Source organism: Pantherophis guttatus, chromosome 8 (genome assembly GCF_059756535.1).
Source record: "Pantherophis guttatus breed Tessera chromosome 8, ASM5975653v1, whole genome shotgun sequence".
Classification (NCBI taxonomy): domain Eukaryota; kingdom Metazoa; phylum Chordata; class Lepidosauria; order Squamata; family Colubridae; genus Pantherophis; species Pantherophis guttatus.
Genome location: NC_142070.1, coordinates 43,807,732 through 43,835,719, shown reverse-complemented (window position 1 = coordinate 43,835,719; position 27,988 = coordinate 43,807,732). Strand labels below are relative to the sequence as shown.

Sequence of the window (27,988 nt, the reverse complement as noted above, 5' to 3'; positions counted from 1 at the left end):
ACAGCAACTATATATTTTTCCCCGCAAAGGGTGAAACAATGTTTACTGTGCAAGATTTTTTGAAAAGTAAACATGTTAGGCTAAACATTGACAGAGGGGCTGGTATTATAGTGCACTATTGAAACCAGTCTGTTTCTTCTCCTTTCTTTTCACTATAGTTTTTTTTTTCTTTTCCTTCTTTTGCTCATATTTTTTTTTGGCAAAGAATATAAGTTTACAGAGAAAAGTTACAACCAGTAGAGCCACTGCTCCAGGTAATGGAATTCTTCTACTAAAAAGGGATGGCTTTCTAATATTAGAGAAAACTGATTCTACTGCAGGAGCTAAATTTGAGATTCTTTGCAGCCAGCCATTTAACAATAATACCTTTTATCAATGGAATAATAATTAAAAACAACACCAGAATTGTTAAAAGATAGCTGCACCTTTAACATCATTATTCTAACATATTAATAAGTTTTTTTCCTAAATAATTACAAAAATGATCTGGAATAATTAGAAAATGGATTTTTTAAAAAGTTGCAGACAATCCTCTTTTTTTTCCTCTTATAGAAAATGTTTCTAATAATCCTATATACATGTTCATACATATAAACAACTCTGAAAACGGTAGGTTTAACTTCAGTATAGCTCTTACAGAATTAAAAACATTAAAAACAACAGCAAAACTTTTATTCAAATGACAACAATAAAACATTTATTTTTTTCATTGAAAACAAATGCCTTATAAACAGTAGCAAATAGGGCCTCCTGAGAAATTCAATGTTTGTGAATTTGAGTAGTAATCTCTTGATATACAACCTTCCATAGGTTATAATGTAATGCAATTCTTGGTCCATATATATAATTCATAGACTTGTACTGTATAATAGTTAGAATGGGTTATTTAAAATAAGTGGCTGCAGGTTAAATGGAACCAAATGGACTTTGGCATGAATACATGTAAAACTAAAACTCAATGTAGAATCATTCAAAAATTGACAGCTACACACAAAAAATGGAATTAAAATATATTATTGCATTTTTTTTTCTTTTAGGATGTTTTGGATCTTTCAAACTTTTTATTTCATTGCATTGTTTTCTTCTGTACATAGTGGTAAGTACCATACACAGGATCATCTCTATATAATATAAGTCAGGGGAACCCAACACCCAGGCCGCTACTGGTCTGTGGCCTGTTTGGAACTGGACCGCATGAGTGGCTGGCCAGTGCACATGTAGGCCAGTTCCCCTCTCCCCCTTCTACTTCTACTGGGCCGCCAAGCTGTAAAGATTGGGGATCACTGATATAAGTTACCATAAAGAATAGGGTACTTCAAAGAACTATATCTTAAATCCATACAGAGTTTTGGCTTCAGAAGGAATTTTCAGAAGTAGCATCATTTTCAATTATTTTTTTTTATGAAAAGGCATAAGCTTTTGTGACATGCAGCTCACTTCAGATGCATCTATGGTAGACAGTTTCTATGTAGATGAATTACTGAGTGTATAGATAAACTTATTGGTTGGCTGAAATGTTCAATTGAATTCAGAGTCCTGCAAAGAACCAAATGGCCTTTGCCATTTTTCCTTATCACGTTTTCAATACCTCATTCCATTAGACATTTTTTTTAAAAAAAAGAAATAGAGTGAGAGTTGAAGGGTAATAAAAGACCTACCATAAAAAGGCATGATTGACTGATTTTAATCCTAAATTGGATCATTCTACATTATTTTGTTGATACTCTTACTCATAGATTGCAAAATATTTCTTGCTACAGGGGAGAAAACTAACACTTGCTTATTATTTCATTCTTGGATCATTTAGAATTTATCTATAATATACTAGAAATAATAAGGGTACTGGCTACTTACAAGACCGGACCAAGGACTGTGGCCAGGGATATCTTTCATTAGCATTTCTATTTTATTCAAGTGAAAATATCCTTAGAGACAGGATCAATAATTTTTGAATTTAATGTTTTTCATGAATTTAGTACTTGCAGGAAGTTTTGAAAAACATGAAAGGTAATAATCAAGAAAAAGTTTCAGCTCCGCAGTGCCTTTTCCAATACATGACTGTGGCAATGATTTATGTTTTTTTATTTATAAATCATAATTACAAAAATTTTCCAATCCAGCATTTTCACAGGATAAAAAGAATATATTTGAAACTAGTTGTTGTATTTTCTAAATTGCAAACTCTTTTCAAGCAAGTTAAAATTTAATGATATAACAGGGACAGGCAGTAAAATAAATGCATTTTAATAGTGTAGTTATGCATTTCTTATTCATTTTGGAAGTGCTATAGTGTTTTGGATTTTGATGTGAACAAAAACCATTTCATTTTGCCTATATAACAGTAATATTCTATATTTGATAGTAACCTTAAAAAAGACTAGAGAATTTGAAAGATATGAGAAAAAAGAGATGCATGGAAAATACTTCTGTTTCAGCTAAGGAACTTGCAGCCAAACAAGAAATTGTGTTTAATATAGGGGGAAGAGTTTTTTTAAAAAGGAAAGAAGAATGGTTTCCACATTTTGAATTAGCATCCTGGCATAGAATTTTGGGCCATGAATTTTGTTGCAAAACCTGGGTATGAATAACATATTAAGTCTTCAAATAACTGGAATTATTTCTATTTAAAAATATGGATAATCTCTAAATCTTGCCCTTTGGTGACAGTTCTTGTATTACATACTGAATCACAAACTTGTTAGCCACATTTTAGCTTTCATGGTTTGTGGTAAGGTTAGCTCATGGTTCTCTAAGTTGTGGAAGATTATTTGGTTTAAGCAAAACCATGGTTAAATTATCCTGGGGCAAGAACATCCATAGCCCAGCTTCCTTTAAAACTACAGTTAAGGCAAGATGCTCATTTTTATTTTTTTTTATTTATTTTATTTCAAATTTATATACCGCACCTTCTCCCAAGGGACTCAGGGCAGTGTACAGCCAGATAAAAACATACAATACAAACATTAAGAACAATTAAAAGAATATATATTAATTTGGCCCCAGTTTAAAATGACAAACCAATTAAAAATTTAAAATTTAAAAATATGTTAAGCCAGCCCGGCTTGATGAAAAAAGAAAGTTTTAAGGGCACGGCGGAAGGCACCAAGGTCTTGGATTCTCCTTATTTCAGGGGGCAGCTGGTTCCATAGGGTAGGTGCCCCCACAGAGAAGGCCCTCCCCCTGGGGGTCACCAGCCTACATTGTTTGGCTGATGGCACCCCGAGGAGGCCCTCTCTGTGGGAGCGCACGGGTCGATGGGAGGTTGTCGGTAGCAGCAGGCGGTCTCGAAGATAACTTGGTCCTATGCCATGGAGTGCTTTAAAGGTGGTAACCAACACCTTGAAGCGCACCTGGAAGACCACTGGGAGCCAGTGCAGCTCGCGCAGGAGCGGTGTTATGTGGGAGCGCCATGCAGCTCCCGTAATTACCTGCACGGCCGCATTCTGGACCAGTTGGAGCCTCCGGGTGCTCTTCAAGGGGAGCCCCATGTAGAGAGCGTTGCAGTAGTTCAGGTGAGAGGTGACGAGGGCATGAGTGACTGTGCACATGGAATCCCGATCAAGAAAGGGTCGCAACTGGCGAATCAGGCGAACCTGACAAAAGGTCCCCCTGGCTACAGCCATCAGATGTTCCTCCAAGGACAGCTGCGTATCCAGGAGGACTCCCAGATTGCGCGCCCTCTCTGAGGGGGCCAAAGACTCACCCCCAATAGTCAGCGATGGAGTCAGCTGACTATATCGGGATGCCAGGAACCACAGCCACTCAGTCTTGGAAGGGTTGAGCTTGAGCCTGTTCTTCCCCATCCAGATCCGCACAGCCTCCAAGCACTGAGACATCACTTCAAGGGCATTGTTGGGGTGGCCTGGGGTGGAGATGTACAGCTGGGTGTCATCAGCGTACTGGTGGTACTTCACCCCAAAGCCACGGATGATCTCACCGGTGGTGAGATCATCCGTGGCTTTGGATGATCTCACCAATATGATCTCACCAGATCTCATCAATACGTTTTCACTGTATTTTTTTTAAATTTGACTTATATGCCGCCTTTCTCCGAAGACTCAGGGCAGCTTACAATGCGTTAAGCAATAGCCTTCATACTTTTGTATATTTATACAAAGTCAGCTTATTGCCCCCACAATCTGGGTCCTCATTTTACCTATCTTAGAAAGGATGGAAGGCTAAGTCAATCTTGAGCCTGGTGAGATTTGAACTTGCAGTAATTGCAGGCAGCTGATGTTAATAACAGTGCTTTAGTCTGCTGCGCTACCAGGGCTAATTAATCAAATTTATATGACCACCCATCTCAGAGAATGTGATTCTGGACGACATACAACAATATGAGTTATAAGTAGAAAAGGTACTCACTCTATTTCCTTTCATGGACAAGATATTTGAATTCCTGCATAGGATTCCAGTGCCTTCCATCCAGTGGTGGAATTCAAATTTTTTTACTATCGGTTCTGTGGGCATGGCTTGGTGGGCGTGGTGTGGCTTGGTGGGTGTGGCTTGATGGACATGGTAGGGGAAGGATACTGCAAAATCTCCATTCCCTCCCCACTCCAGGAAAAGGATACTGCCAAATCCCCATATCCTCCCCACTCCTGGGGGAAGGATATTGAAAAATCTCCATTCCCACCCCACTCCAGGGAAAGATACTGTAAAATCCCCATTCCCTCCCCACTCCAGGGGAAGGATACTGCAAAATCCCTATATCCTCCCCACTCCTGGGGGAAGGATATTGAAAAATCTCCATTCCTTCCCCACTCTAGGGGAAGGATACTGCAAATCTCCATCCCCTCCCCACTCCAGGAGAAGGATACTACAAAATCCCCATTCCCACACCTCTCCAGGGGAAGGATACTGCAAAATCTCCATTCCCTCCCCACTCCTGGGGAAGGATACTGCAAAATCTCCATTCCCTCCCCACTCCTGGGGGAAGGATATTGCAAAATCTCCATTCCCACCCCACTACAGGGGAAGGATACTGCAAAATCCCCATTCCCTCCCCACTCCTGGGGGAAGGATATTGCAAAATCTCCATTCCCACCCCACTCCAGGGGAAGGATACTGCAAAATCCCCATTCCCTCCCCACTCCTGGGGGAAGGATATTGCAAAATCTCCATTCCCATCCCACTCGGGGGCCAGCTAGAGGTGATATTTGCTGGTTCTCTTTGCTCTGAACTACTCAAAATTTCCGCTACCGGTTTTCCAGAACCTGTCAGAACCTGCTGAATAGCACCCCTGCTTCCAGCATTGACTAAACCTAGATCTTCTGACTTCGCAGCACAGCTAACACTCAGCATCTTTTTTTTTGTTTTTGCCTCAGAATGTATGTCTGAGGTGTACAGAAACACATATATCGAAGGAGGAGATATATCTACAGTTTATACTCCAAGTGCAGATTATTGTCAGATGGTGTGCACTTATCACCCAAGATGTCTTTTGTTCTCCTACATACCTGGAAGCTGGGTAAAAACTACTGCAAGGTAATACTAAGATTATTTGATGAATTATGTGTACGTTCCTGCGGGCATGACAGTGGTGTGAAAAGGCCTTTCTAAGACAAAAGAGCAAATAAGGAAATGGAAAGTACTTCTAAATAAATGATGACAAGAAGATGACAAGAGGGGGTGGCAATGGAAATTACATCTTTTGAGTTGGGCGGTCATATAAATCCAGTAAGAAAATAAGTAAATGTAAGAAATTCCTATTGTATGAATAATGTATCCGACTTCCAACTATCAGGTTTTCTTGTTTCCTGAAAGAAATTGATACTCAAGAATTACCAAAGATTCACAGGGAAGGAATAATTTCTGGTCATTCTCGGAAGCAATGCACTCAAATTACTGGTAAGACTTAATTGTTTATGAGACTTTACAAAGCAATGAAAAGAACATATGGCACTAAAAGTGACCTTATAGCAAATCTAATAATTGGTCATTTATTTCAATATTCCTTGTAGCAGAAAATTTGCTAGAGGTTTAGCTGGAAGCCTTTCCAGAACTTCAAGAATTTTACTCAAAGTCCTCTAGGAGAAGGGTTTTCCTTCTTAAAAAAATTGGATTTTCTTCCACATCTTTCTTTCTGTCTTTTTTCTAGCTTGCAGTAAAAAAGTCTATGAAGGATTGGATATGCAAGGGGAAAATTACAATATAACTACTGCTGACAATTATCATCGCTGCCAACAGAGATGTACCAATGATAAGCACTGTTACTTTTTTACATATACCTTAGAATCATTTCACAGTGCACCCCTACGGTAAATAATAATAAACAATATACAGGATTTGTGTCATTGGACTAAAGAGAGAGTACAAATAGCTTGATACTACAGAAGTTCTTTGATATGCCGGCAGTCCTTGACTTACGACCACAATTGAGCCCAGAATTTCTGTTGCTAAGCGAGACATTTATTAAGTGAATTTTGCCCCATTTTACATCTCACCATAGTTGTTAAGTGAATCTGGTTTCCCCATTGATTTTGCTTGTCAGAAAGTCACAAAAGCTTATGACCCTAGAACACTGCAACTGTCATAAATATGAGTCAATTGCCAAGATCTTAAATTTGATCACATGATCATGGGAATGCTGCAATAATTGTAAGTGTGAAAAATGGTCATAAGTCACTTTTTCCAAAGCCATTGTAACTTTGAATGGTCACTGGATAAACTGTTGTAAGTCAAGGACTACCTGTACTACCTGCTTGTGGGAATCAACACAATGTACACCCTAGCAAGTGAACTTGTGAAAGCTGGATCTGAAGCATTCGTCAAGAAAGGCAGGGACATGCAAGGTTTTCAGCTATCAAATGTAAACTATGCCCCCATTTCAGTTGCATGTTCAGAACTGGATCTGAAATTAAGTTCATAAAATGGCAGGTTCAGATGCACTTGTGATCCACTGGCCGTTGATTGCCCGTATGGTGCATCAGAAATTTTTCATTTTAGGATCCACGAGTTAATCAAATACTTAAATGTATCATATTATTGTTGAACACAATACTGGAATAAATGCAGGGTGATTATATCTAAGTCAGGGGACCTAACCCCTGGACTGCCTCCCTCTACTGGGCCCAGTGGTGGGTTGCTAGAAGCACCAAGTAGCAGCGGAATTTGGAACCTGCCCTGACTGTTCAGAACCAGGCTGCAGAAATTGCGGGCGATTTTAGATGGTGCATCCCCAGTTGCACAAGCAGTGGGGAAGCATGCACACTCCATTTGTGCAAGCGGTGGGAGAGTATGCCCTCCTCTTACACAAATGCAACTGTGTGCGCATGCACAGGCTTGCCTGCTGCTTGTGCAGGAAACCATCCCCTCCCGCCACCACTGGTTTACAAAGCTGGAAAGATTGGAGAACTCTGATTTAGGTTACAATAGTTAAGTAACTGGACTGGAAATTAGGAGACCATGAATTCTAGTTTTGTCTTTAGAATGGAAGCTAGCTGGATAATTTTGAGCTAGTCAACCTCTCTCTGCCCTAAAAAGAAAATACAGCAAAACACTGTGAAAATATTGCCAAGAATACTGTCCTGTAGTCACCAGAAGTTAAAGATAACTCAATGTACCGTAACAACCACATCTGGGTTGAAAAAACTTGATTGAATATTAAATGGCAGCAAAGAAATATAGAAACGTTATTTGTTGTCTTCTATTTTTCCAGTCCATCCCATTTTTTTCTACCACAATCTGCCATTATAGTATACATCTAGAATTTAAGTACCATTGCTTTAGGTAATATCATATTTTTCCATGAATTCAGTTCAGACATTTTTTGCACTAAAGCTGTCTAAAGTATTGGCCATCATTGCATGTTATGATACTAAATTATGAATTAACAATGAGTGATATAGGTATGATTTGGAGAAATACTTTTTCTTGTCTACGCAATATGTATAGTTCCTATATAGAAACTGTATAATTTTTAAACTCTTCTAATTGTTATACTTTGTTCTAAATGATAATATATAAGTTCTTATAAATTTTAACAATAGGTTATAGCATAGTACTTTCTTTCTAATCTGTAGCACCATAAAAGATTAAGAAAGACATTGGATATTGGAGTCATATTGTATTTTAGCCAAAACTGCGGTTTAGCTTTAACCGCGGTGAAATAACCCACAATGACTGTGGTTACCCAGTGCACTCAGCTATAAATCACAAAGCTGGAATTCACGCAGACACTAAGCAATCCCAAGCAAATTGTGTGTCATATAGTATGCAGGTCACGCTTAGCCTGAAATAATTGAGCTGAAGTTTGCATTAAATAGTATCTGTTTTCTTTTCCTATGCAGTAATAAATGCTACCTGAAATATAGCAGCACAGGAACCCCAACTCAGATAAGGCACCTTAGGGATGTTGTTTCTGGATTTTCATTGAAACCATGCCAACTTGCCCAAACAGGTAAGTTGCTTTATCTTAAAAGAAAATAGTGTGGATAATATATCCTAGCCTGTTTTATGACATGGTGTGTAAATATGTGTCATACCAGATGCTTTTCCAATTTGGCACCCTCCAGATTTGTTGGGACTGGCTGAACATTTTAGCAACTGCAATTCCAGGATATCTGATGGGACCACATTGGAAACTTGCCCTGTAGAGCGAGTTCCTAACCCTACAACAAGACCCTATAGACAATTACAAGGTTATGCATTTATGGTGAGATTAGTGCAGTAGAGAAACACTATATTGTAGCTTTCCTAGTATGGCATCCTTTAGATATACTGGGACTGCAGCTCTTCCAAAGTCTTCACACATCTTGGGATAGACTACTCTATGCACTCAAATGTTTTCTGTCATGATTCTCATACATTCTGGCAGAATCTGAAATGTAGACTTTTTCTCTCTCGATCCATATGATTTTTGATAATTTGATAACTATGATGACTTTGCTCATTTATTTTCTGTGCAGATTGTCAAATGGACCTTTTTCAACATTTTGCATTTTCTGGAATTACTGTTGCAAAGGTTTTGACCCCTGACAAATTTATATGTAGAACAGTTTGTACCTACCGTCCAAACTGCTTATTCTTTACATTTTTCAGCAGTGAATGGGAAGTAAAAAGCCAGAGGTGAGTATAGTTTGATAACCTGATGTCATGACAATTCATTCTATTACCTTCTATGGTTCTGTGACATGAGATACCTTGCAGCGGGTATTTCTGCCCATCTGATCAACATTTGACAATGTCACACAGATTTCTTTTTGCAGAAATTACAATCTCGCAAAGCTGTCTGGTTCTCAATTTACATCATATATAGCTATATGTACAAGAAGAAAATTAAGATGTTCACCTGGGGAAAAAAAGAATGTACACATATATACACAAACACATATGAAAATGAAAAAAAAATGGGAAACAAAAGAAAGTTGGGGAAAACAGCACCCATGTTGGTGGTGTCATAACAAAAAGTCTTCCTATAGAATTAAATGAATATCAACAGCAGGGTGAAATCCAGCAGATTCTGACAGGTTATGGAGAACTGGTAGTGGAAATTTTCAGTAGTTTGGAGAACCAGTAAATGCCACCTCTGGCTGGCCCCAGAGTGGGTGGGAATAGAGATTTTGTAATATCCTTCCCTCAGGAGTGGGAAGGGAATGGAGATTTTGCTGTATTCTTCCCCTGGAGTGGGATGGGAATGGAGATTTTGCAGTATCCTTCCCCTGCCATGCCCACCAAGCAACACCACGCCAGTGGTGAAATCCAAATTTTTTTACTACCAGTTCTGTTGGCGTGGCTTGGTGGGCGTTATGTGGCTTGGTGGGCATGGCAGGAGAAGGATACTGCAAAATCTCCATTCCCTCCCCACTCCTGGGGGAAGGATACTGCAAAATCTCCATTCCCTCCCCACTCCTGGGGAAAGGATACTGCAAAATCTCCATTCCCACCCCACTCCAGGGGAAGGATATGGCAAAATCCCCATTCCTCCCCATTTCTGGGGGAAGGATACTGCAAAATCTCTATTCCCACCCCACTCCAGGGGAAGGATACTTCAAAATCCCCATTCCCTCCCCACTCCTGGGAGAAGGGCCAGCTATTGCAAAATAACCATTCCCACCCTACTCTGGCACCAGCCAGAGGTGGTATTTGCCAGTTCTCCGAACTACTAAAAATTTATGCTACCGCTTCTCCGAACTGCTCAAAATTTCCACTACCGGTTCTCCAGAACCTGTCAGAACCTGCTGGATTTCATCCCTGCACCATGCCCACCAAGGCACACCCACAGAACCGGTAGTTAAAAAAAATTGGATTTCACCACTGATCAACAGGCTGGTAAGAGAACAGTTCTTTGAGGACATGAGGCCAGGATAAGCTGTAGGGAAATAGATAGTTCCCCAAGTAACCATCAACTTTTTAGCAGCTTAAGTCAATTGCAATACCTTGAAAAAGTCATGAACAGACTTCAACATTCATCCTAACCCATTAATTTCAATTCAAGAACTTTGTTTAGAAGTTCTGCAGTCAGCGCCAAAACAGTTTACCCAAATAGGATTCAGTTCTGCTGGTTCATATTCAGTTAGGTCTGCGGGCACACGACTGATCATGCTCAGGTTATCTGCTGGTGACACAGATTCATAGGGAGAAGATACAGAACCTAAATACTGTGTGTATTATTCTGTTCTTAATAGGATTTCTCCTGAATCCAGTCCAAACTACGACTTGTAGGATAAGAGAAAAAAAAATGAATACAAAGAGACTCAGACGATAGCAATCTATGAAAAGTTGTGGAGAGATAAGAAAGTAGACTTAAACAATAAAAAAAAATGTTATAGCAGCCAGGTCAGTTGGCAGGTTAACTCATAAATGGCATGTAAGCTTAGATGGACAGAGATCTGGGAAGAAGCAGTTTATATAACTTGAAGAAACTCCACTTTCATTGACTTACTGTATAATAGAGGCTGGAAAATGTCTATTACACTTTCTAAGGTTCTGTATTTATATTTCCAGTAAAGATACCTCCCTTTGCTTCCTTGTTCTTGTCCAGCTGTGTGGGACTTGAAACAGTCAAATATTAGCCATGATTATTTGGTGTTTTTGCTTTAGGTATACCTGTCTGATGATGACTTCAAGAAGTGAAAAACCAGAGAAAATTACAGAAAGAGCAAATGTTATATCAGGATTCAGTCTCCTGAACTGCCCTAGAGCTGAACCTGGTAATGAAAAGATGATTCAAAATGCTCCTAATTAAAATAAAATTACATGACCAATTTTTGATCTGTAATCTGTCTTTGACATATACTTTGACTATATTTACCAAATTATTGCAGCATGCCATTCCCAGACCTACCCTGAATTAAACTTCCGTGGGACAGAATTGAGTGTGGAATATGTCAGTGGGCACAAGGCTTGTCAACAACTTTGTACAATGACCGTCCGTTGCCAATTTTTTACTTATGTTTCCCGTCAAATGCAGTGCAACCAACAAGGGTATGTGGTTTTGTTTAATTAACAAAATAACCATCATGTGAATTTTTCTATTCTCCCCTTTGGGGAAAAAAAAACTTTAAGAATGATGCTGATTCTTTTATTTCCTGTATAGCAAATGTAAATGCTACTTAAGAATGTCGGCCAATGGGTCTCCAGATAATATTGAGGCTGAGAATGAAATAGTTTCAGGCTATTCTTTAAGACTGTGCCAAACTAGCAAAAGCCCTGGTGAGTATTTATAGGATGGAACAGGAGATGTTCATTCACTTTGGGAAGACTTGTATCATCCCTAACCTGATCATTTCCAGAAATGTTGGACTAATATTTTCCCAGTCCTGTACTAGCATGTCATCCAATTCATATCAAGGTTTCACAGGGTTTAAAAGAGGCTGTTAACTATATCTCTGGTTTTCTCTCCCCCCTCATTTATTGCCCCTCCCCACCCATGGTTTTGTGTGGTGCTCTTGGGGAAGGAAATTTAACCAGAAGAGCTGCCCAAATTCCAAATCCATGTTCATCCAGAATTCCAGGACCGAGGAAAGCTGCACAAATTGTGGCTTCTATACATAGAAACTATATGTTCATTGTTGATATCCAAGATAATGTAGTGATGATAGGGCTTACAGGCATCCAACCTGTATGGTTTTTTTTTTTAAAAAAAACCCTGTGTTGCCTGTTTATATGAATAGTATATGAAGGCATTTGTTAACTTTAGCTGACTATAAATCTCCAGCTTTTCTCCAAGACCTGTTTTTTGTTCAGGTTTTGTTCAGGTTTTTTGTTCAGAAACTGAGAAGAATAAATTGTGGAGCTCTTCTGCAAGCAAAGTTGAACTCTGCTCTCTCTCTCTCTCTCATGATAAAACACATGCCATTTGCCTTCAGTGGCAATGACTTTGTCTTGCCCTTTTCTGCTGCACATTAGTGGCTACTGGATTTGGATTCTTTTTATTTATGCAGCATTTCAGAAAAGAAGAAAAAATGCATTTAATCTTAAACTCACCAGTTTTAGATTTCTTGATTATCTTTTCTACCTTTGTTAATTCCTAGTGTTTTATAAGCTAGACTCTAGCTGTTCAAAATTCTTAATCCTATTCCTAAACTTTCTAACATAGCTTTCATCAAATAATTCTGAGCAAATAGTTATATCATAGGTCAAGCTACCTATTGATTGATACATCAACTGCTGTTTTCTGGTATGTCTTTACTCTTCTTAGTACATTTCACAGGGAACAACTTCTTTGAACTTCAGAGGCTCAGGCTCCTAATCAATCTCAAGTGTTAAGATGATTCCCTGATTTATACTATTAGACATATACTTTGAATGTCCACCTATCAGAGAAAGAGAGAGAGAGAGAGATTATATTATGTTAAATTTCATAGACTAGAATATGAAATGACATGACATGACATGTGAACATATAGGTCAGGGTTGAACTGTAGAGTTCTTGGTGATCTCTGAACTTGGTTATTTGCTTGCAGACATTTCATTATCTGACTAAGTAACATGATTTATGGTAGCACTGATGTTGCTTAATTGGATAATGAAACGTGTTTAAGCAAACAACCAAGCTCAGATAGCATCAAAAGCTCTATATATCCCTTTCTGCAACACTGTTGATCATTAGAACTTACATAGATCCTAAAGCTAATGCACTATATATAGTCCTCCAAATGAATTCCATGAATTCACTTCCTGGTAGAGGCTTTGAACTCAATGGAAAAAGATTGGGCTCTTTGTGTCTGATACTTACTAATACAATTTGACTAACACATTGGTCAGTGTAACTTTTAGCATCCATGTTAATGGAGTTCCAAACCAGCTTTTCCTTTTGTGTACCATCCAGTGTGTTAGATTTTAATTCTTATGATCAGTATCAAATGTACTGAATGAAACCTGATGTAGTAATTAAAAGTTGTTTTAGTCTGTGTGCAGAAACCAGAGAAACGGTCAAGGGTTGTTGGAGGATCAAACTCTTCTGTTGGTGAATGGCCGTGGCAAGTCAGTTTACACACAACGCTCCCTGTTCAGATCCATAAGTGTGGTGGTTCAATCATCAGTGACCAATGGATTTTGACAGCTGCCCATTGCTTCGAAAAGTGAGTAAATTTAGTGAATTTAGCAGAAATGGCTAAAATTTCAGCATATTTGAAAGACCATTCAAATGAAAGATATATATTGGAATGGAGAAGATGGATTGACCATATTCAAAACAAATATCGGACTAAAAAGTTTCAAATAGCTTATGAATGAAATCTATATTTTCTTTTTTGAATATGTTTAGTTAGTTGAAAGGGGAGTTAAAGAGCAAGGAGGAGTTTGGAGACCACAGAAAGTTAGCCTATTTTAGCTTATGTTTGTTATGCTATACCCTGTTTTTGCTCTGGGAAGTCCGGGGGGATGGGTGTCAGGAGGGAGGGGGGTTGGAGGGAGAGGGGGGATGGGGGGATGGGAAGGGGGGGAAATTGTTGTAATGATTGTTAAAACTTTTTAAATAAAAAAAAAGAAAAGTGAGTAAATTATGTTCATAGCAGAAACAGAGAAATCATGTAACAGGATAGCTTTTGCTACTATTGATTAACATGTTCTGATTAAAGACATCACTACATATGAACCCTAGAACTCCTGGTCAAAATCTTGAAGATTAGTTCAGAACTGTATATACAAGTATTGTCTATATGATTTAAACTATATGACTTAAACAATTACATTAAATAATTCTGTGGTATACTATATCATGAAATGTATTGTTCACATGCTTTATATCATAGCCCTCATGCAATTAGCTTGACTGATTGGGCATCATATAAAAGGAAAGTTCAAAATATCTGGGAGGTTCTCATAGCCCTCTCATAGATTCAAAAATGATGGGAACTGCAGTGACACATTTGGACAGCATTAGAATTAAAAATGTGGATAAAATAATCCTTTGATCCAGGGGTGTCAAAGTCGATTTCATTGAGAGTTACATCAGCATTGTGGTGATCCTCCAAAGGCATGCTGGGAGGCGTGTCTGGATGGTCCCAGCAGACTAGGTGTGGCCCAGTCAGGGGACATAGCCAGTTTGACATCATTTGCATGTGGGGGCTGGGTGGGGTTGGGGAGGGAATCCAGGGGACTCTGGTGGGTTGGGTGGTGGGCAGGAGGCTCATCCAGTGGGATGAGGTGAGGTGAGGCAAGGGGTGGGGCTTCTTCATCCAGAAACTGTTGGCCGGTGCACACTCACCACCCTTTGTACACGGAGGCCAACAGTTTACAGCTGCAGCTGCAGCCTGCTGGCCACTCAACTGGTGCACTCTGCCACTCCAGAGCCTGCTGCCACTACCGGGCTGTCTGTTTAAGCAACAGGTGTGGTGGCAGCATCAAGCAGAGGCAGGGGGGGGGGAGGCACGTGATGCGGACTGCTGGACATGCTTACTCCATGCCATTGTATGTTTTTGCTTGCAGTTGGAGAGCAGGTCACTGCTGGTCATCTTCTCCTCAGCTCCCTCACAGATCTTGCCCTTACCCATGGAATGTGTTTCCCTCGTACACTCAATGCACCTCAACCTCATTGCAAGCTGCTGCTGCTGCCATTTGGCAAACCCTCCCAGCCCAAGGAGGTGAAGCAGCCATTTAGAAAGAATGAGTAGAGGTGGTAGAGCACACCCAAACACAGCAGCAACAGATGGCCAGATGGGGAAAGCCGGATACCCATCAGTGCGATGGCCACCCAGGCCCAGCAGAGATGGGGGGGAGGCACATGATCCCGGCTGTGCCTGGGTGGCCAGGGCTCTGAGGGGGATCTGGCTTGTCCCACTTGGGGTGGCTGTCTTTTACTTGCTGGGCCTGGGAGTGCTCTACCACCTCCAACCAGGCTTTCTAGTTTGCCCCTTTACTGTCTTCGTGCTAGGTGGGCATGGTGTTCCGGGCAGCGATGGCAGCGGCCTAATGGACTTGCATGAACTGCTGGAGGCCTTGGTGGTGGTAGTGGCCCACAGTGGTGCCGAGGTGCATTGGGTGCATGAAGGGAACATGCTCCACACGTGGGCTAAGGGCAAGACCCGTGAGAAGGTTCAGGAGATGACCAGCAGTGACCTGCTCTCCAACCACAAGCAAAAATAGATGGAATAGAGTAGGTGGGCTGATGGTGTCTGCCTCATCTTGTCTCAGTCCGTGGCACTGGCAGTAGCTGGAGGCAGAGGTGCAGAGGGAAGGCATGCAGTCCAGACTGCTGAATGTGCTGAGCATCTGCCTGCCCTGTCTCAGCCACGTGAGATGGAGCAGGCGCATCTGGCGGTCCACATCATGTGCCTCTCCCCTGCCTCTGCCTGCTGCCAGTGCTGTCGCCGCTGCCATGCCTGCTTCTTGGAGGACAAGCCTGGTGGTCTCAGTGAGCTGTAGAGCCCCTGCTGTCAGACACTCCCGTGCATGTGCAGGCACAGGTGCAGGTGCACGCACACACGCACACGCACATGCACACGCACGCACACGCACACACACAAACACACATGAAAAGCCACCAAGTGGGGCATGAAGATGCTGGTGCAGGCACGGCGCTAATCTGTAACCCGGTGGCATCCATCCAGGCTGGATTGTGGCCAGTCTTAGATCTGCGGCGCCATCTCATCCCCAACCCCTAGCTGTGTGCATAGGAGGTGGTGAGCGCGCAAGGGGTGGCATCCTGGGTGAAAGGATGCCACCCCTCAGAATGTAGTCCCCAGATGCGTGACGCATCTGGCCGCTGGCTGCCAGTTTGACACTGGTTTAGAATTATGAAAAACAGCCTTATTTCTACATATTTAATCTTAATTTTCCTTGTTTTTATTTTCTGTTTAGCTTTCCACTAACTGAACTTTGGCGTGTTTACAGTAGCATTTTGAAACAGTCTGAAATAACAAATGAAACTACTTTCTTCAAAATCCAAAAAATGATTGTTCATCCCAGATATGAATTTTCAGAGTCAGGATATGACATTGCTTTACTAAAGCTTGACAGACCTTTGAATTTCAGTGGTATGTATACATTTATTTACAAAACCTTTAATATTATCTTAGTATTTCATACATTGCAGTGTCATAATTTGTTGAATAATGGTCAGTTGAATATGCCATCATTGGAATCATTGTATTAAATCCAAGTCTAATAAATTACCATGAAAAACGAACCTAAGCAAGGTGATGTTCTTCAAGTCTAAATAAAGTGAGAATATTAGATGAAATATGGTCCAAGAAGGGAAAAAAATCCAAGAAGATACAGTTAATTTTAAATAAGAATAAGAAAAGTGGAAACATCTTAAAAATAAGATGATAAAAATGATTGAAAGGAAAAGGCAAGAAGGTCAGATTTCTTTAGATAAGCCATAGTAATTGAAACTTAATTAAAACACATTCCACAATATCAGAAAATGTGAACCAAAAACAGGAAAATACTAGTAGCATGGCATTCTAGTAGCATGATAAGATTTTGTTTCAGAAAAAGAGGCCTATCACACTGAGAACAAAAAGAAATTCAACAAACAAATCTTACAAATTGACTCAATTATAGCAGATAGAAAGGTAATCAGTATGAAAGTGGCATTTTAAAAGAAACTGGGAAAAACTGATCAACTTAATTTGGGCAAAATGGTAAAAAAGTAATCAGATTAAAAATAAACCTATGGCAGAACAAAGCAAAAATCAAAATGGTTTCTACAACAATGACTTAAATTTGTAAAAAGGTCTTTGATAAAAGCTCTTGAACAAACTTAGCAATCATAGGGTAAGAGGAGCTATTTTTTTATGAATGGTTAACTGGATGAAAAACTGAAGCAATTTTAGGCAATCTTCTCAGACAAATGAAGTGACAAGTGGAATCCTTAAGAGTTTATACAAAGATGGGAGTTTTTCATCTTATTCATAAATGATCTTGATTTGAATAAACAGTGACAAGACCAAGTACCCAAGATATTCAATGTGACAGTTATTTACAAGAGTTACAAAAAACATTTCTTTAAATTGTATTAATTTAAAGAAAGGCAGTTAGGGAAAGTCTGCTAGAGTAACTTCAGAAGAACGCTGAGTCTTTATACCTAACTTAAGATTTTGGGGTCCACATGATAGATAGCTCAGTGTATTCACTTTACAGCTGCAAAAAATGCAAATTCCATCCAGGGTCACTAAGAAAAGGACTGAAAATGAAGTAACTAACATTGTAATATCCTAACACAGGAGTCCCCAACCTCTGAGTTATGGCCCACTAGTGGGCCGTATGTTGTTGACAACCGGGTCTGTCTGCTCCATTTGCAGGAGTGCCAGGTGCATATGCACAGCATTCACATAAATGAAGCTGTGTTTGTGTGTGTGCTTGCTGGTTGTCGCGTGGAACCATCCCCTATCTCCCCCTCCCCCCTTGCACCAATCTGCAAAGCCAGAAAGGTTGGGTAACTCTGTCCTAACATTAATCTATGGTATTCTTGCATCTAAAATACTGTGTACAGTTCTGAAAAGGGATGGAAAAAATGTACAAAAGGGAAATCAAAACAAGGTGTTCGCACAGATAGAAATGTTCAAACTCTATCTTCAAGAAGAAAATCAGAAGCTGATTAAGGCATTTGGAATTATGCATAGCATGGACAAAGTAGGTTGGGGAGGATTTTTCTCCCTCTTTAAAAGTATTGGGACTAACCAAGCTGCATCCAATGAAAAAAGTCAGGGAGAACATGATTTACAAGAGTGTTGGGTTTTTAAACTTTGAGTTTTTTATTTATTTAATTTGCATCACACTTTTGTTATCTTTACAAATAACTCAAGCTGACAAACATCCAACACAATTTCCTGCTCCTATTTTCTCAACAACGATCCTGTGAGGTGACTTGGGCTGAAAGACAGTGACTGGCCCAAAGTCTGTCAGCTAGCTTTCATGGCTAAGGCAGGACTTGAACTCATGGTATCTTGCTTGTTGTGGCTCGCTGGCAGCCTAGGGAACTGGCAGCAGAGTTAGACAGTGAGGAAGTTGGGGAGGAACATGGGCCAGTCCTGGAATCTGGGGAAGGCCATCTGGGAGTTATGTGCCACCTCCGGAGCCTCCAGAGTCAGACATCAGCGAGGCAGAGGAATAGGGGGAGCCTATTCCCAGTGCGCACATGCACAGAGCTGCCAGAAGGCAAGAACAGTTAAGACACAAGGGACAATTCGGGAATAGGGCTTGGAGATAATTGGCCCCTCCCAGAAGGCATAAAGGAGGAGCAAAAGCACCTTTGCAGGAAGCAACTTTGTTCGTTCTGGTTGATTTAAATTCTAAAGCTCCGTTTTGACTCTGTGGTCCATGTGGCCTTGCAAAGCTAATTGCCAATTAGGTCTTTGGCAGTATGTCAAGGGAGATAAAGGTGGGTGTTTATCAGCCTTATCCCGAAGGTAGACTTCTGCTGGACTCTTTACAAACTATTTGTGACTCATTACGGGCTGTGAATGAACAGAATTCACAGCCATTGATATAAAAAGAGGCTTTTGGGACTAATCATGTGCTTTTTACTGTCTCAGGAAGCCTAGGTCAGAACATTGCTTTCTATCTTGGTGCCTTAACCACTAGACTCTGGACTGGGGAGTGCCTGTCTTGAAATTCAGGGATAACAGTGGTGGCACAGGGATGTGACTCCATCTTTGAACTACAACTGTCCTTTAGCATCTTTTTGGTTGTTGTGGGAAACAAAATACTGGGCTAAGTGGGATAAGACTGACACAGCAAAGCTGCTCCTCTGTCCTTAAAGATGCCATTTATTTTTCAACAACAGCTTTTTGGCATTCTATTTATCTGATTCTTTTGAAATGAATATTTAGCTTTACAGCAACCAACATGCCTGCCATCCCAGGAAGAAATAAATATGGAATACACCGAATGCTGGGTGACCGGATGGGGTTACACAAAAGAGAAAGGTACTGAAAAATAACCTTAAGAAACACTGAATACTTTTCTTGACAAAATATGACGTGATATTAGGTTGTTATTATTATTGCTATTGGCATATGAATCAAAGGAAAGAGTTTAATTTATAAGGTGAATTATATAACTGAAAAGTACATTACTTTTCTAGATTTCATACTAGACTAATTACTTATTATCAAGGAGCAATATAGGTAAAGACGCCCTAAAATTGTCCTGTGTTCCTGAGAACCATGTGACTTATCTGCACAACTGACAATATTATATAGGAAGTCCTAATCTTAAAACTGTTCGTTTAGTGACCATTTAAAGTTATGATGGCACTTAGAACCATCATGTCCCACAATCAGATGATCAAAATTCAGATGCCTGCATTGTCTCTCACCATCTGCAACCTTAGTAGGGGGTTCCTGACAAGCAAAGTCAATGGGGGAAGCCAAATTTGCTTAACAAGGGCAGCAAAAAGTAACAAAATCAGGGATGATTCACTGCCCAATGACAGACTTTTTAGCCACAATTGTCGACCACTACCTATGGAAAGGATCTGCTATTTGCATTTGTATAGGATGGCTTGTCAATTTTCAGAGACTTTATCTTGTTTTAAAAATCTGGTGTAATCAGGATCAGAATCAGCACAGTAATTCCTTACAATTCCTTACAAAAAGACATTTAGTGGATCTTCAAAGAAGCAGAAGAGAGAGAGCATTTTAATTTTTTTCAGTCCATATAACATTTCTAGTTGTATTCTTTAGCAAAGTATTAGAGGAGTTAGCCAGATTATCTGCTGATTCTCCCCATTGAAAATAAAGAGTATTGAGAACAGAGCATTAATTTCTGGTGCTATGTAGTGAGGTTTTAGTGTGTTAAATGTTAATCCTGGCTGTTCTTACCATTGACCTATGTTCTCCCTATCTGATATGATAGAATCTTTAAATGAAAATAAATAGATCTCATCTCAAAAGCAATGAAATTGTTTTTTAAAAATGGGAATGTAGCCAGATATTTTCTCATTTAACTAGCATTAAGGACATTATAAGACCATTGAAAAATGAAACCATTACATAGCCACATAATATTCTGTAGATGTTGGATTTATATCCATTCCAGTTTTCTTCCAATCTTTCTTAGAAGACCACCTTCCTTTAGTCATCTAATATAGCTTAACATTGTAGCCCACAGAATTAAAATATCTGTCTGCTCCCATTTCAGTAGCACAAATTATGATAATCTATTTACCACCTCCAACTCCTCTGACATATAAGTGATGGTATTATTTAAATTGTTTAACCTGTCCAGCAGTGGTGAAATCCATTTTTTTTACTACTGATTCTGTGGGCGTGGCGTGTGGGCATGGCAGGGGAAGGAAACTGCAAAATCTCCATTCCCACCCCACTTTGGGGCCAGCCAGAGGTGGTATTTGCCGGTTCTCTGAACTGCTCAAAATTTCCGCTACCGGTTCTCCAGAACCTGTCAGAACCTGCTGGATTTCACCTCTGCTGTCCAGGTAAGATGTAAGGAAGGAGGCAAAGAATCTGTTCAATGCATACACTATTTTACTTGATGCTTTCAATTTCTCAAAAACAGCAGTTACAGCTGGGACTGTCAGTAATCATTCCTCAGCCCTTTATTTTCAGCTGAAATGCCCCGGGGGATGGATGCTGCTTCTGACTCCCTATCACTCAGATTTTCGAAGGGAAAATGAAAAGCTGTTCTGGTTTATCAGACAGATGAAATTGAGACAGACAAAATTGGGTATCTGCCATGTGGAGTGTGCCTACAGCAGACCAGCACTTTGAAGCTATTATAAGAATGAACTTTGATAATTCACTTGATCTTTGGCCAAGATTGTCTTGTCAGTTTTCAGCTGCTTTGTTATCTTTGATGTATTTATTACTCCTAGAACATTCTATGTCCTTTATTTTCTTTTATTATAGATACCAAATCAAGGAGAAAAGTTTGAATGGCTTTAAGTTTGAATCACTTGTGGAGCTCTCTATTGCTCCATAAACTAAAATAATAACAGAAGCTGATTTTAATCTTCTGTTCCTTAAACTTACAGTCCCGTTATGGTGAACCTATGGCATGCGTGCCAGAAGTGGCACACAGAGCCCTCTCTGCTGGCACGCGTGCTGTTGCCCCAAGTCAGATCTCCGTGGTGTTTCTTTCGTGAGATTGTTTCCCTGCAAACAATGAATCAGAAAGAAAAAGATCCTACCTCTTGCTGCACTGCTGATGTTGAGATGCCCCACCTCCCACCGGCCAGCTGGTCTTCGGGTCTCTGCTGCGCATGTGCACATATACGCATGTCCATGCATGTCTGTGCATGTCCGCATGAATGTCTGTGCATGTGCATATCCATGCATGTGTGTGTTCGCGCATGCGCACCTTTCAGTTTGGATATGCGCATGTGGATTTTGGGCACTCGGTGTCTAAAAGGTTCACCATCGCTGCTATAGTCAATCAAATGCATCAACTGAGATGTTAATTGAAGTGGATAAGCAAAATACAAGATAAATCAAGGAATTGCAAAAGAAAATATCAGTGAAATTATGCCATTGCCTACACAGCAGGGATGAAATACTCCCGGTTCGGACCGGATCGCCTGATATAGTAGCGATGGCGGCGGGTGATTCGGAGAACCGGTAGCAAAAATCCCTGCGCCCCCCCACCATGCCCAGCTGAGCCGCACAATCATCAGAGGCTTTTTTTTTACTTTTAAAAGCATTTTTTCTACAACCTCTTCCAATGAAAAAATGCTTTTAAAAGTAAAAAAAAAAAGGCCTTTGATGATCGCGTGGCTCAGCTGGGATAGTCAGAGGCTTTTCAAAGCATTTTTTTCTGCAACCTGTTGGCCGAAGATGTGGTTAAAAAAATGCTTTGAAAAGTCTCTGATGATACCAGCTGAGTTTCCTGATCGGCAGAGAGGTATTTTTTAAAAAACCTCTCTGACGATCCCAGTTGAGTATCCTGATCGGCAGAGGCTTTTCAAAGCATTAGAAAAAATGCTTTGACAAGTTTTTTTTAAAAAAAGTTGGCCATGCCCACCCAGTCACATTACCCATCCCCCCACCAAGCCACGCCCACAGAACCGGTAGTAACAAATTTTACATTTCACCCCTGCTACACAGTGCTATCTTGAAAAAAAAATCTATGGATTGTTAAGTAATGGCTAAAGAACAATAATTTCATAATTATGTTTTATTCTGGTTCGAACTAAATCTTAGTTCGCTGTTTCCTGAGCAGAAATGTTTTGGACAATTCTGGTTAGTTTAATAAAGAAATAGATACTTCTGATTTTCTTATGAATGCACTTCTCTTATGAAGAGAAGTGAATGAGGAAGTTTCTGGCTAGAGCAGCTAATTTGAAACCATAGTTTAGTATTATGCCTGAAAACAACCAATGAGCAGGACCCAGGATACAATACACCATTCAGTTAATGAGACTGCCATTTTATCACCCCTTTATTCATGAAGCTTTTTAACAGTCACACAGGGCTTGCTCAAAATTAGCTTTGTTATCCAAAGGCCCTTGCTAAGAGGAAAAGGCAGGTAAGGCAGGTTAAACTTACCGTATTTTTCGGAGTATAAAACGCACCTTCCCCCCCCTCCAAAGAAGTGAAAATCTGGGTGCGTCTTATACTCCGAATGTAGCCCTGTCCTCTTCTCAAATGGAGGTTTCAGAGGCTGAAAAAAGTATCAGAAATGAAGCTTCAGAAAAGAAGCCCCCAAACAGAGTGTCAGAGGCTTTTTTTCTGAAGCTCTGTTTCAGAGGCTTTCAGAGGCAGGAAAAAAAGTTTTTTTCTGAAATGGAATTTCAGAAGTTTCAGAGGCAGAAAAGAAAGCAAAAAAAAAAAAAAAAAGAAAGAAAGAAAGAAAAAAAGAAAGGCACAGAGCTCACAACCAAGGAACCTGTTGCTAAAGTTCACCTCTGAGAACAGCTGACTGGGGGTATTCCAGGAGGCTGATCCACCTGCCAATCAGCTTTTTTCTTATTTTCCTCCCCAAAAACTAAGGTGTGTCTTATACTCCGGTGCGTCTTATACTCTGAAAAATACAGTAGATAATCCATGTGGGATGACATAATGGAAGTGGGAGATAGGTAGTATGAGGATATGCTCAATAACTAAATAAAGTTACTTCCAGTGTTATGCAGACATCCACATGGTATATATTTGCACAGATATTAGATTTTTTTCCCTACAGTCTATAGATAAGCAGTTTCTATCTTTCTGAGACATTATATGTTGCTCTGTTAGATCCAAATGCAGCAAAAGAAACTCCTGTAACATTTTTTTTTACCAAGAATATAACTTTACTGATAATTCCATATAGGTAAAGAAGAAGGAAAGCTGGTTCTGAGGTTTTGGTGTGAAAGATAGCATAGTTAAAATCCCCCTTTTTCCTCCCCGGCTACTTTGTGTCGATTGTTCACCAATCCCGTTCAATCATATTGTTTTGGGAAACAGTCTGAACTGCTCGAAAGGTTCCTATCAGGTGACCTTGAAGTGTTTCTCAGGCTGCAAACGGCTCACATACATTCCTTACATCCTTCCCAGCTCCTCATACATTCCAATCATTCCCCACTTTCCCCTCCCTTAGTCTCTGTTGTCAGGTTGCGAGTAGTAGTGCCTTACGAGTCAGCCTCGACATATAGTCAAGTGTGGCAGTGGAGTGAAAAATTGTGGCACCCTTTGCTTGGTGCCCTAAGCAGATGTTTATTTGGCTTCATAGTTATTTCAGGGCTGGGATGATGTCCAGGAGTCTCTAATTGATTCTTAGCTCACATTCACACACAGTTGGTGATGCCTGAAGCTTGCATTATTCTTGACCTTTCACTGCACTAGCAACCTTCTCTCCATTTCTCTCCTTTGTAATTGTAGGCTCAATCGAAGACACGCTACAAAAAGTCAAAATTCCCATAATACCAAACGCAGACTGTCAGTCTCAATATCCAGAGCACAGAATAACAGACAAGATGTTGTGCGCTGGCTACTCAGAAGGAGGCAAAGATGCTTGCCAGGTAAATTAATAGTATCTTGTATTTCATGTGGACTCTGTGTAATATCACCCTCTCCAAGAGAACTGGAAAACCTAAGTTTGATGCAGACAACATGAGTTTAATTAAAAACTGCATGGTATTTCCTTCTCACGCTATTAAACCAAGACTCCCTGAGAATGAATAAATAAGAGGTTATTGATGGGTTTGGTTGGTTTATAAAACAGCCTGGTTTTTTATTTTTACTTTTCAAGTAGCAATATAAATATTAAATTATACAAAATGTTCTTCATATAACATGCCGATAACCTAATAAAAGCATTAATAAAAGCATTAATAGGGCCCATTCCTGTTGTATACCTTTTTTTAAAAAACAAAACAAAACAACCTTCTGCTGAAATCATTTTTTTGCTTTTTTGCTTTTTGTTCTTTTAAGCCCTGTAATTATGTTCTATTGACATTTGTCAAGTGACTTAGATAAAAGAAAAGAAAAAAAAACTGCTACCAGATTCTGCTTAATGGTCAGCGGTCCTAGTTAATAATTTGGGGAAGGTAAAAATTGCAATGGAAATCAATTGGTAGGACTAGTGCATGCATGGAAGTGGAATCAGTGCTGGAAAATTTGTGTAAAAATTTCCAAGTGAAATTGTACCTGGAAAAATAGAGAGACAGTTTGCTCTAGTGATGATGGCACCAGGCTAGAAACCAGGAGAATGTGAGTTCTAATCCCACTTTAGGCATGAAAGCTGCATGACTTTGTCCCAGTTATTTTGTCTCAGTCCAATGCACATCACAGCGTTGTTGTGAAGAAAACAGGAAGAGAAAAGTGTATTAGGTATGTTTGCCATCCTGAGTTATTTATAAAAATAATAAAAGATGGGATAAAAAAATTAAAAAGGTATCAGCCAATCCCTATATCCAGATGAGAACAAGTACACACACCATAAAAACAATAGCTTGAGTTTACTCCAAAAATAAGACCTACTCCCAAAATAAGTTCTACTTAAATACCCGGCTGCCCGGCCGCTCATTCCATCTGGTTGCTCGTGGTGCTGCAGCCATGAAGCGAGGCAGGATGGTGTTGGAGCTGACCCACATCAGGTTACCTCAGGGCCCCCACAGCCAGGCCATTCCCACCCCAACACTTGCCTCACAGTGGCAGCATCAGCAGCCATATGCAGCAGGAGTCCATGTGGCTGCTGGTCCACTTCTTTTGCTTGCTTGCGGTCACAACAGAGCAGGAGACCGAACTGTGTGCCGGTGCTGCGGCCACGAGTTGAGGCAGGTGTCGGGCAGTGGGTGGCCTGGCTGTGGGAGCCCTGAGTTAAGCCAGTGTGGGGCACATGGGGCAACTACTACACCCCCCTGCCTCACAGCAGTGGCACTGGTTTGTTCTCCTGCCCCACCATAAGCAAGCAGAAGAAGTGGGCCTTCTGTACATGGGGTAAAAATGCTTATTTTTGGCCCAAAAGAAAATAAGACCTGGTCTTATTTTTGGGGAAATATGGTATTTATTAAACATCACAAACATCACAATGAGTGAACTGGAAAAAAAAGCAGTATACCAGGCAAGTAACAGAAGGATGAGAAAGATATTTACGAGGAGGAAGGAATTTACATCCTCTATATATTTCTGTATATCAAAAAGCAAAGTACTATCCATCAGAAACAATACTTTGTGTAATCAGCATGGCAATCCCAAAGAGAGTGGCCATTGGCTAACCTAGCTTTAATCTTTTTATGTAAGTAACAATAGCAGAAGACAGATGGAAACTCATTAGGTGATCTTTCCTCTATTCTGCACTATTAAGAGAAATAACTTTGTGGATGCATTTTGCCTAGAATTTGGTAGAATTTGAAAGTTTATTTCCCTAAAACTGGCTGCTATTTCTTCTCTCCCCTTTCTTTTTTCTTAATCAACTTACTTCATTAAAAAATCTTGAAGCTTGTGGTGATTTTGTAGAACTATAACTGGGCTAAGAAAAGTATTACCTTTTTTGATTTAGCAGCTTTCTTCTCTCACCTCTGACAGTTGGGAATGCTGCTAATTTCATCCAGTGTAGAATCTTAGACTTTACATTAAGAATACATTTTGGCCATTTTGTGCATTCACTAACATCACAATACCAATCAGATGAGATGAGAAGCAGAGTTTTCATTTCTTCTACTGAAGTACCAGATCATATGGTTAATCTGCCATCTAGGCTGGCACATAGGGCAGTTACTCCATCAATAACCAAGGAAAGAGCCTTGGTGGTACAGGGGTTTAAGGCACCCTGTTATTAAGCTTATTAAGACCAGCTGCTTGCAATTACTGCAGGGTTCGAATCTCGCCAAGGCTCAAGGTTGACTCAGCCTTCCATCCTTTCTAAGGTAGGTGAAATGAGGACCCAGTTGTGGGGGCAATAAGCTGACTTTGTATAAATATACAAAAGGATGAAGGCTATTGCTGAGCACATTGTAAGCCGCCCTGAGTCTTCGGAGAAGGGCGGCATATAAATCAAATAAAATAATAATAATAATAATAACTGTTCCACTGGGAACAGGTTAGGATAAGAATTGGCACTTCAAGAACAAGTGCCTAAAACTGCTTTTTTCTCTCTACTCATTATTTTGTCTTTTGTTATTTTGTTTGTGTGTCTTGTTTTAAGTTAGGAACTCACTGGTACAGTTGGGATATTGATCATTTTTGCATTTATGAAAGTCTTTTTGGTTAAGGAATATGGAAAACATACTTTTGAATAATAATGATTTATTTTAAGAATTTATTTGGGCTTTTATTTACCTGGTTATCTTTTTCAATCTTCTCTTATTAAGCTAATGTAGATTTTTCTTTCTTCTTTGCAGGGAGACTCAGGTGGTCCCTTGTCATGTAAATTTGAGAACAATTGGTATGTGGTTGGCATCACCAGTTGGGGTGAAGGATGTGCTCGTCCAGGACAACCAGGTGTTTACACTGTTGTGGCTAAGTTTGTAGACTGGATTCTGGAACAAACTTTAGAAGATTGAAACAGGGTTAAATTAATCCTGCGTGCTACCAATTTCATGTGGGTTTGTTCAAATGCCCATTTTATCCTGTTTTTGCATCATTTTAAAATTTTGGAAAAAACTGCATAAAAATTCATATTTAAATGTGTATATTTTAAATTTACTTTATCAGACCATTTCAGACCATGGAAATTCAGATGAATTTGAGATTCTATTTCAGTTTTTATTTCTGAGTGTACTGTATGGAATAAGGTAATTCACAGTGGAGTTTACAAAGATGGGGTTTTAAAAAAAGTTTTTCAGTTTATATGGAGTATATATATGGACTATTTCTGACCAACAAATATGAAATGTAGTCAATATATATTTTTTTTATTGAAAAAGTTTTTCAAATACAAATTTCCCCCCCTTTCCCCCCCTAACCCCCCTCCCCCTCCCCTCCCCCCATGGCTTCTGCAAGATGAATTGGGGCACGCAGATGATCTGGCTGTTAGCCTAACATGGTTGTTGGAATTAATAATCTAGACAAAAGACATTACAGAAGATACCATATGGAATATAAATATAAAGTCACTCGGGGGGTTTTTTTATATACAGAAATACTTATTAATGATGGGGGCAGATGGTAATTGAAGATACTGAATATACTGTTGGAAGCAGGACTTGACGTTACCCTAA

At 39.9% G+C, this 27,988-nt stretch overlaps 1 protein-coding gene across 1 annotated transcript; it reads left to right on the top strand.

The window, feature by feature from the left end:
* Positions 1-164: 164 nt before the first annotated feature.
* KLKB1 (kallikrein B1) lies at positions 165-27,732 on the top strand. The gene is made up of 15 exons (XM_034442783.3): positions 165-254; positions 1,038-1,096; positions 5,328-5,487; positions 5,747-5,850; positions 6,101-6,260; positions 8,292-8,401; positions 8,910-9,069; positions 11,044-11,153; positions 11,268-11,427; positions 11,540-11,655; positions 13,352-13,526; positions 16,246-16,421; positions 19,224-19,319; positions 24,207-24,346; positions 27,170-27,732. The coding sequence occupies exons 2-15, from the start codon at positions 1,039-1,041 to the stop codon at positions 27,329-27,331; spliced, it is 1,887 nt and encodes a 628-aa protein (XP_034298674.2). The 5' UTR covers positions 165-254; position 1,038; the 3' UTR covers positions 27,332-27,732.
* Positions 27,733-27,988: the final 256 nt, after the last annotated feature.

Excerpts from the sequence above, each read along its gene's own strand:
- KLKB1 (XM_034442783.3), top strand. The coding sequence starts at position 1,039 with ATGTTTTGGATCTTTCAAACTTTTTATTTCATTGCATTGTTTTCTTCT. Across the intron at positions 5,851-6,100 it reads GCAATGCACTCAAATTACTG|CTTGCAGTAAAAAAGTCTAT; the intron begins GTAAGACTTAAT and ends TCTTTTTTCTAG. Across the intron at positions 16,422-19,223 it reads CAGACCTTTGAATTTCAGTG|CTTTACAGCAACCAACATGC; the intron begins GTATGTATACAT and ends ATGAATATTTAG.